At 38.8% G+C, this 10,485-nt stretch overlaps 1 protein-coding gene across 1 annotated transcript; it reads left to right on the top strand.

The window, feature by feature from the left end:
• Nucleotides 1-1,974: 1,974 nt before the first annotated feature.
• On the top strand, nt 1,975-3,596 carry LOC141711114 (protein JINGUBANG-like). Its single transcript, XM_074513545.1, has one exon. It carries the CDS (start codon nt 2,173-2,175, stop codon nt 3,388-3,390), a length of 1,218 nt encoding a protein of 405 aa, XP_074369646.1. The 5' UTR covers nt 1,975-2,172; the 3' UTR covers nt 3,391-3,596.
• Nucleotides 3,597-10,485: the final 6,889 nt, after the last annotated feature.

The raw sequence follows: 10,485 nt of genomic DNA, 5'->3' as shown, positions 1-10,485 counted from the left end.
ATTTCTTCACAAGGCAGCCGATATCGTTTTATCTATTACTATCATCCTTGCACACTTCACGTGAACTCGAATTTTGTCATGTAAGACGGTTACGTGGGAGTGTTTAAATAAGGATGCTATGGGCATTCGGTGAAATTCGAAATTCAGTTTAACTAACAACATAAAATGGTTTTTTATGTTACCCGATAGGAATATAAATGTATATATATATATAAATATATATATATATATTTAATATATTAAATATTACGGTACGGTGCGGTGCGGTTTGAACCGCATTTCAGAAATTTAAAACCATAATCCGCACTGCACTGCGCGGTTTATTAAAAATTTAAACCACAACCGCACCACGAAAATTAAAAATCGCGTTTTGCGGTGTGGTTTGGTGCGGTGCTGGCGGTTTATGCGGTTTTCTGCTCACCCTTAGGTGGAGTTGTTGTAAATGCAGGGGGTCCATCAATATTTATGATTAGAGGACCAATCAAAATGCACAAAACTCCTGGGAGTTAGTGTTTATTGTGTGCACACATTCGAAGAAAACCCGAAGAACCAAAAATCGAAAGTCATGCAATTTTCTCAGGCCAACAAGTGAACAAGAGTGTTAGAAAAGACCTTCAGTCTGGAGTTTAAGGTGTAGCATGAAGCATAAGCTAAAAAAACAATCCCATGGAACCTCGTCGACAGAGAACGAGACAGAGTGTGGGTAATAAAGGAGCATTCCACTCACCTCAAGGATTCCAGCAAGCAAACAAGGATGTTTCTGTTTGTTAGTCCATGTTTTAGGACAGAATATCAGATCTGTGTCTGCATCACCTGTTACTTTCTTCGAAGAAGCATCAATTCCTGGCAAATCTTCGCAGGACCAGTTACACAAGTATCGCACTAAAAATTACTCGAATTTTATTCTCAGTTCACACGCTGAGTAACGCGAAATTCATTTGGTTGTGAGACTTGTGTCCCTTGTTACATGATAAGTTCTGCTCTTTTATTCTCGGGTGCTAATCCCTAACAATCATGTGTTAGATTATCTAACACACTGCTCTAGAACCCTTAGATCATTATTTCAAGGGTTCAGATTTTAAAAAAAAAAATTAGCCTTCCGCGGATATTATCAGCGGAATGGAGAAATGCCTTTCCGCGGAAAATATCCGCAGAAAGGAGAAATTCCGCAGAAGGCTAAAAAAAATTCTTTAAATCTGGGCTCTTGAAATATAGATCCGACGCTCCTGAATTAGTATGTTAGATAAAGTTTAAATAACACACGATTGCCGGGGAACATGACCCTTTTTTCTTTACCAAGTAGCATCTGCAATGTATTGCTTATCTGGAATGAACAAAAAATGAAACACGAGATTAATACTTTGGTTTGCCTAATGACATAACAAATATACAGGCACCTCTTCTTCTTGACTTGTAATTTAATTTATATTAAAATTTTGTCGGGGAAGTTAGTTCAATTGGTAGAGCAGAAACTCTTTGTCAAACAAGGATTTTGAAGTTTCATGTCAAACAAGGTTCGAGTTTTGATTCCTCGCTTCTCCATTTATAGTTATTGTTCATTTTAACTAGCTCTATATAGGTTTTACGGCGAAGTTGTATAACAAGGTTCGAGGTCCGATTTCTCACGTCTCCTATACGAGTTGTGCTCATTTTAATGTCAAGAATCATAAAAATATATCTGACAACTCTGTTCAAAATTACAAGAATCATAAAAATATATCTGACTCTGCAACTCATAATGTTCTGAAACAATCTACAGGCTGGTAGAGAAAATTACAAATCTATTCATAAAATTTTCTTAAACTTCACAACATGTTGTAATCAAATGCTATTCATTTCTCTGTCTGATGGTCTTGAACCACTGAAAAACTTGTTCAGCACCCACAGCATGGTTCAACTGTTTACAATCATCAAAAAACCAAGTTGCAACTCTCTTTTTATAGCACAATCCCATTCATCAGTTTCAAAACTCAACTTAGCTTTGTCTTGGCCTCTTCTCCACAACTTTTTCCCTTTTTTCAAAGCTAAACTTGTCATCTATTCTCTACTTTAGTTTCTATCTTATTCTAAAAATAGCTCACAGGCCTCATAGTAATATTAGTATGTTATAAATATTTGTCCATCTTCCTCTAACCAAGCTCATACACAAGCACTTCTCTTCTCTTTCACAAAATGGGATTTATTCCTCCTCCTTTGGCTTCACAACCACATGAAGAACCTGATTTTTCAAACCATTTTCACTCGGATTCCTCGAGCAGCTCCCTCTCCTCTCAATCAAGTTTACCCTCAGTTCCATCCCTAAACTCGATTTTGAAAGAAAATCCTAACATTCCTCACCACTGTATAACCACCTTAAAGGGTCACCCTTCATCTGTATTTTCTCTTGTTCTCTCCGAAAAATACCTCTATAGTGGCTCTTCCAATGGTGATTTATGCATGTGGAGCCGAAGTACTTCAAATCATGAAGATTCAGCAGAGAACGTAGTTTTCTCGTGCAAGAGTGCAGTTAAGTGCCTGGTAATCTTGGGTGACAAATTATTTAGTGCACACCAAGATCACAAAATTCGTGTCTGGAAAATTGACGACAGCACACCTTACAAGAAACACAAATGCATAGCCATATTACCTACACTTTATGATCGTGTCACGAGACTTTTTCTAGCAAAAAACTATGTGGAAATCAGGCGACATAAGAAATGCACTTGGGTGCATCATGTCGACACTGTATCAGCTCTGGCCCTTTCAAAAGACGGTTGTTTTATTTACTCAGCCTCGTGGGATCGGACGTTTAAAGTGTGGAGGACATCGGATTTCAAGTGTTTAGAGTCTGTATGGAATGCTCATGATGATGCTATAAATGCCATAATATCGTCTAACGATGGATTTGTTTATACTGGTTCAGCTGATAGGAAGATCAAGGTATGGAGGAACAAAGAAGGAAACAAAAAGCACATTTTAGTTTATGTGCTAGAGAAACACAAGTCAGCTGTTAATGCTTTGGCACTTAGCAGTGATGGATCTGTACTGTATTCTGGTGCGTGTGATCGGTCTATTATTGTGTGGGAAAAAACATCCAATGATGGAAACATGGTGGTGGCTGGTGCTCTTAGAGGGCACACAAAGGCAATTCTGTGTTTGGCTGCTGTATTGGATTTAGTATGCAGTGGATCAGCCGATAAAACAGTAAGGATTTGGAGGAAAGAAATTGGGAAAATGTATTCTTGTCTGGCAGTGTTGGAAGGACACAAAAGACCAGTAAAGTGTCTAACTGCAACTGCGGATAGTTGCAGTGCTGACAATAGTTCAGCCATTAGTATACCTTATTTAGTATACAGTGGCAGTTTAGATTGTGATGTAAAGGTCTGGCAAATTTGGGTTCCTTTCTCATGAAAGACATATTTGCTTGCCTTTAAGTTGTCGTGTGATATTTTTGGGTTAACTTGAATGGTTTTGTACTTTTTCTGCAGATGATGAAAAAGTATTGATTTTTAGTTTTTGTTGTATTTGAAAGTGAAGAGAGAAAATGATGACTATGAACCTTACTTCTTCAAAGTTCTCATTTTAAAGTTTTATGAGATACATAAGAGTCTTTCCTCAAATTTTCAAGCACGACGTTGATTATGATTTTTGAATCTTAGACGGTTAAATAGCTTGGTTTGAATGCTTACTACCAGGTGAAAGTTTCTCTGGTTCAGAGATTTCTATAGTTGAAAGGGATTTTGAAGAAGAATATCAGGCGTAGACCGCGTAGTCTACTGTCATGATGTTGCAGATAAGCCAAGGTTTGAGAACTTTTCAGTAGTTTGCACTACCATAGGATAACTTTGATAGAGGGTAGCAAGTTCCTAGAATCTATGTTACTCGGACTCTTCATTTTATCATCGAGTACCCGTGTCAGACACTTGACACCCGGACATGGACACTCTGACTTGGACACTTATTTTAAGGTAAAAACATGAATATTTTTCAAAATGTTGTCGAGTCTGATACTTAGACACGTATCCCTGTCGGACACTTTTAGCCGAGTCCGAGTAACATAGCTTAGAATTACTTCTAGATCAACATCCAGAAAAATGTTCTACTGGGAAACTTATGTGCTATCTCGATAAATATGTACATCAAAATGGAGGTTGAAACAGACTAAGGTCAGTGATTGTATCCCTGTCCTCCTCAAGTAATTCGATTAAGACATTGGTTTATGCGTTTTTAGAGGATTTGTCAATTGTTGATTTAGTTATTCCTAGAGTATTCTTCAGCAAGACATCTAAAGATCTGATATGCCTAAATAGGAACAAGGGGGGTGTAAGTTAGGCTTAGATGAATTCTCTATAGCTAACCTTACTTTACTTTTGAGCTTTTGTTCAAACTTAACAATTTTATAACTAAGAGCAAGCCATTGAGCTGGAACTTTAGGAGACATTATAAGTTTTATTAGTAATGCTAAGGTCACTACTGATATTGATAACATTCTTTTTAGTCTTCTGATCTGGAAAAACCTAACCTGTCCTACTTTTCGGATTCGTGCACACATATGCTTGGTCCAGCTGAGAACCATGATGCAAAAGTGCTAAAATCAAATCTTGATTATACTAGTTCAAAGACTAAAGATACTTCTTCTAATCCAGGTTGCGAAAGTTTGCTAGAAGTGTCGACAAGATGCATTCTGTTGGGATTTATTTTAATCTAAACATATATGTATTTTATTTGTTTTGTGTATGAATAAACCAACAGCTAAGTGTACGTTGGATTAGGAACTGGTCTTTAGGAAGTTGAGTGTGTTTAGGAGTGTAGTTGATGATGGACATAAAAACCAGGGAATGTTCTCCTGGTTTGTAGGTTTCTAGTTCTCAATAGTTATATATGTAATCGTTTCTTTATGCAATAAAAGAGCAGAGAAGTTTTCCATTGCTAGAATATTTAAACTGTATTGTTTCTGCACTTTCACTTTAAAACCAACATCTGGTATCAGAGCAAAGATCATACGAGAAATTTGAGAGATGGAGACGAGTAAAAGCAAAGAGAGTTCTTTCAATCTAAGCTGTCCAATGCTGACAAAATCAAATCACACTGTGTGGGCTCAAAAGATGAAAGTATTTATGCAAGCATATGGGGTGTGGGATGCAATTGAACCTAAAGATCCTAAGGCTGCACCTGAGGAGAAGATGGACAAACGGGCAATGGCTCTAATCTATCAGGGAATTCCAGATGACGTACTCTTGGCACTTGCAGAGAAAAAGACATCTAAACAAGCCTGGGAGGCGATCAAAACTTTATACCAGGGGTCGGATAAGGTGAAGCAAGCAAAAGCACAGACCCTCAGATCGGAGTTTGAGGCAATAAAGATGAAAGAATCTGAGCAAATAGAGGATTTCTGCATGAGACTCAATGGGCTGGTAACGAACATCCGGGCATTGGGAGAACAAATTGGTGAAGGACAAGTAGTGAAGAAACTATTGAGAGCTGTTCCAACCAAGTTCCTGCAAATTGCTTCAGCCATTGAACAATTTGGGAACTTGGATTCTATGTCAGTAGAAGAGGTGGTTGGATCGCTTCGGGCTCATGAAGAACGATTACAAGGTTCAACAGACAGTGGTGAGGGACATGTTCTAATGTTAACTGAGGAGGAATGGCAGAAGAAAGAGAATGGTGATAAGAAGCTCTTGTTGACGAGAGAAGAATGGCTGAATCGGTCTGGTAAAGGTAGTTCTTCAGGAGGTGGAAGGGACTATCGTGTGCGAGATAATCGCATTGTGCGAGATAGAAGCCAAGTGAAGTGCTTTAACTGTGGTGGCTACGGACATTTCGCAGCAGAATGCCGTAAACCAGTGAGATCAAGACAACAAAGGGGCGAGGTAAACCTGACTCAGACAAATGACGAGCCTGCATTGCTCATGGCTATGTGTGATAACAGCATACTAGCTTTCACTGAGGAGAAGGGCGTAACCCACAGTAAAGAGGTGGAGGAAAACACATGGTACCTCGACAACGGGGCTAGCAATCACATGACAGGACATAGAGAAAAATTCGAAAATTTGGACAGAACGGTGAAAGGCGAGGTGAAATTTGGAGATGGATCATTGGTGAAAATTGAAGGAAAGGGGTCAATTCGAATTGTGTGCAAGAATGGTGAAACAAGAATTTTACAGGGGGTATACTTTATTCCCACACTTCAGAGTAACATCATAAGCCTTGGACAACTTTCAGAAGAAGGAAATAGAGTGGTTATAGACGGTGAAAATTTGTGGGTCTATGATAGTTGTGGGAGAATGTTGATGCAGGTTAAGCGATCTGGAAATCGATTATACAAAATTCACATTGAAGAGGCACAACAGCAGTGTTTATTGACAAAGGATGCAAAAGAAGCATGGTTGTGGCATCAACGGCTTGGACACGTAAATTTTCATGCCATGCAATTAATGTCAAAGAATCGAATGGCATATGGGATGCCCGTTATCAGAAAACCAGAGGAACATTGTCATGGCTGCATTATGTCGAAGCAGACGCGTAAGTCTTTTCCCTCAAAATCTGATTTTTCTGCTTTAAGTGCTTTAGAATTGATTCATATGGATCTATGCGGCCCTATTACTCCTGCTACACCAGCGGGTAATCGCTATTTTATGTTAGTTGTTGATGATTTTACAAGGATGATGTGGGTATATATGCTTAAAACAAAAGATGAGGCCTTAAGTAAATTCAAAACGTTCAAACTAGCAGTTGAAAATGGGACAACACGGAGCATAAAAGTCTTGAGAACTGATCGAGGAGGGGAATTTTGCTCGAGAAAATTTCAGAATTTTTGTGAAGGACAGGGTATAACCAGGCACTATACGGCGCCCTATACACCTCAACAAAATGGTGTTGTAGAACGCCGTAATCGAACAGTGGTGGCCATGGCCAGGAGTCTCTTGTCTGAACGAAAGATGCCATCATATTATTGGGGAGAAGCGGTGCGTCATGCAGTCCATATTCTGAATAAATTACCCACACGTTCAATGTCTACCATCACCCCACATGAGGCATGGTACAATCGAAAACCAAGTGTCGAGAATATGAAAGTTTTTGGATGTACTGCTTATATGAAGATTCCCACTACCCACACAACGAAACTTGATGCTAGAAGTAAATTAGTGATTCACCTTGGTCGCGAGCCTGGCACCAAGGCATACCGTCTTTATGATCCTGTCTCACGGAGTGTGCATATCAGTCGAGATGTAGTTTTCAATGAGCATGACAGTTGGGACTGGGCATCAGACATGACTGCAACAACTCAGACATTCGTCCTGGATGGTTTTGCAGCAGAAACAGGAGACGAGCCCTTAGAAACTGCTATGACTGAGCCACCAACGCAAGCCACACCAGTCCAAGAAACTAGTATGAGAGATAATGCAGACATAAGAGATACATATGATGACAGCACAACGCCACGACGACTTCGTCCCCTCCGTGATATTTACAGTACCACGACTGTCATCGAGCTCGAGGAAGAACTTCTGATGATGGGAATTGATGAACCCGTTTTTTATTGAACAAGCAGTCAAGGAACATGTGTGGAAGGATGCCATGGACAAGGAAATCAGTTCCCTTGAAAAAAATAACACCTGGAAACTCACCAACTTACCAGCGGGACATAAAGCAATCGATCTGAAGTGGATTTTTAAATTAAAGAAGGATCAAAATGGGGAAGTGACAAAGCATAAAGCTCGGTTGGTAGCAAAGGGTTATGTTCAGAAACAAGGATCGATTTTGATGAAGTGTTTGCCCCAGTCACTCGATTGGAAACCGTTCGGTTATTATTGGCATTAGCAGCTAAAAACGCTTGGGAAGTTCACCATCTCGATGTTAAATCTGCTTTTCTAAATGGTGTACTCTTAGAAGAAGTTTATGTCTCTCAACCCAAAGGTTATGTGAAGCAAGGTTCCGAGCATCAGGTGTATCGCCTTCTGAAAGCTCTTTACGGTTTACGTCAAGCACCTAGGGCATGGTACTCTAGATTAAATCAGTGTTTAATGCATTTGGGTTTTACAAAGTGCCCATTTGAGCATGTCGTTTACACTAAACGTACTGGTCAAGACTGTTTGCTTGTTGGTGTTTATGTGGATGACTTGATCATTACGGGCTCAAAATTGTCAGACATTGTCAAATTCAAGGGGGAGATGAGTCGTGAATTCGACATGTCTGACCTTGGCAAGTTGTCTTATTATCTGGGACTGGAGGTCTTTCAAGGTCCTGATTTCATCGAGATTAAGCAATCGAGTTATGCCATGAAAGTACTGGAACAAGCAGGAATGGGAGACTATAACTCTGTTAAGTATCCGATGGAGCACAAGTTGCAGTTGTATGCAGACGAAACAGGTAGTCCAGTAAACTCAACCTATTACAAGAGTATAGTGGGTGGTTTACGCTACTTAGTCCATACACGACCAGACATAGCGTATGTTGTGGGAATGGTTAGTCGGTATATGGAACGACCCACGGAATTACACCTAAATGCAGTAAAACGTATTTGTCGTTATGTAAAGGGAACTCTGACATACGGGCTGGTTTATACAAAAGGGCGAGGGAATTATATTCTGTCGGGATTCTCAGACAGTGATCTAGCTGGAAGCTTGGACGATAGGAAGAGCACGGGTGGTATGGCATTTTACTTGGATGAAAATTTGATCACTTGGGTCTCACAAAAGCAAAGGTGTGTTGCTCTGTCGTCTTGTGAGGCGGAGTTTATGGCAGCCACTGCTGCAGCATGTCAAGCCGTGTGGTTGCAATGAGTCCTTAGTCACATTACTGATGTCAAAACAGGTCCAGTTGTGTTGTACATCGACAATAGATCTGCTGTAGACTTGGCACGCAATCCTGTTTTCCACGGAAGGAGCAAACATATTGATCTGAGATACCATTTCATTCGTAATTGTGTTGAGCAGGGTTTGGTTATTATTAAGCATGTTAACACGAATGAGCAAAGGGCCGATATTCTGACCAAGGCATTGGCTGCAGCAAAATTCGAAAAGATGCGGAGTCTGCTTGGAGCAGGAAACTTGAAGATGTTTAGATTAAGGGGGAGTATGTTGGGATTTATTTTAATCTAAACATATATGTGTTTTATTTGTTTTGTGTTTGAATAAACCAACAGCTAAGTGTACGTTGGATTAGGAACTGGTCTTTAGGAAGTTGAGTGTGTTTAGGAGTGTAGTTGATGATGGACAGAAAAACCAGGGAATGTTCTCCTGGTTTGTAGGTTTCTAGTTCTCAATAGTTATATATGTAATCGTTTCTTTATGCAATAAAAGAGAAGAGAAGTTTTCCATTGCAGATAATTAAACTGTATTGTTTCTGCACTTTCACTTGAAAACCAACACATTCATCATAATGTTTGACTAAGTTTTAAAGTAGATTAAGAAAGCACAAGCATAAACGAGTAATTTGTATGAAAATATCTCTACAGAACCACTGCAGACAAAAGAATACTCTGGAATGGAGAGAATGAATATATCATCTGCAGAGAAATATACCTTTTTAGTCATTGTTGAGCATCTCATCAGCAGGCAAATATAACTTAAGTTCTCATCAGCATGTCACTGTCCCTGGAAAAGGAGACTTCCAGTCTTACGATAAAACTTAACAAGTTTATAGTTTCGCTGTTTTTAGTTATCATATCTCATTGCATAAGTCTCTCCCATCAACATGGTCCGAAAAGGTCATAATCAGCTCACTTTAACCTTATTTTCCATTAACTATTAATTCCGAAATCCTTGACGATAACAAGCAGACACTTGTACATACGTCAAATCCTAGCACAACCGTTACGGTTAATGTTATCAATATGTATAATAATGTCTATATGCTTTAAGATTGTTATCAATCTTGTACGATACTGACATTATTATATATATTTAATATATAACTAATTCATAAGAATATTGTTAATTCTTAAATCACATAAGCATATAAGAATTAACAATTAAATTAGGAGAAATACCATACAACATACTATCAACAAGACCTTAACTAGATTTCAATGACTTTCTCTGTAATATCTTCAGCTTATACGTCTTCAAAATACCATACAAGACCTCCGAAGTCATTCTGCTTAAATCTTTTTCTTCCATGATTGCAGATATTTTTTGTTCCAGGTGATCGGGAAGGGTGAGCAAAAATTTAAGGTTGACCTCTTCAGCTTCATAATACTTGTCATGAAGCTCTAAATAATTTATCAACTTATTGAACATTTCCAAAACTTCAGTTATACCTTCCTTTGATTTAGCCATAAAACCCTCATACTGTGAAAACAAGATCCTTCTTTAATTTGATCTAACCTCTTATGTTCCCTCACACAGTATTTCTATTTTCTCTCATATCTGTTAAGCTGACTCACAATTAATAATGTTATTGTACATTACATTATCAAGGGATTCAATCAATATGAGTTGTAAGCCACTATCCAGTGAAACCATTTTCTTTTCAAGCTCTATGTAGGTTGAGGGATACTGC

The sequence above is a fragment of the Apium graveolens genome, chromosome 3 (genome assembly GCF_009905375.1).
Source record: "Apium graveolens cultivar Ventura chromosome 3, ASM990537v1, whole genome shotgun sequence".
In the NCBI taxonomy this organism is placed as follows: Eukaryota; Viridiplantae; Streptophyta; class Magnoliopsida; order Apiales; family Apiaceae; genus Apium; species Apium graveolens.
The sequence above is the reverse complement of the archived record's forward strand: the minus strand, read 5'-3'. Positions and strand labels throughout refer to the sequence as shown.

What these genes read in the sequence shown, in the direction of transcription:
- LOC141711114 (XM_074513545.1), top strand. Translation starts at nt 2,173, where the DNA reads ATGGGATTTATTCCTCCTCCTTTGGCTTCACAACCACATGAAGAACCT.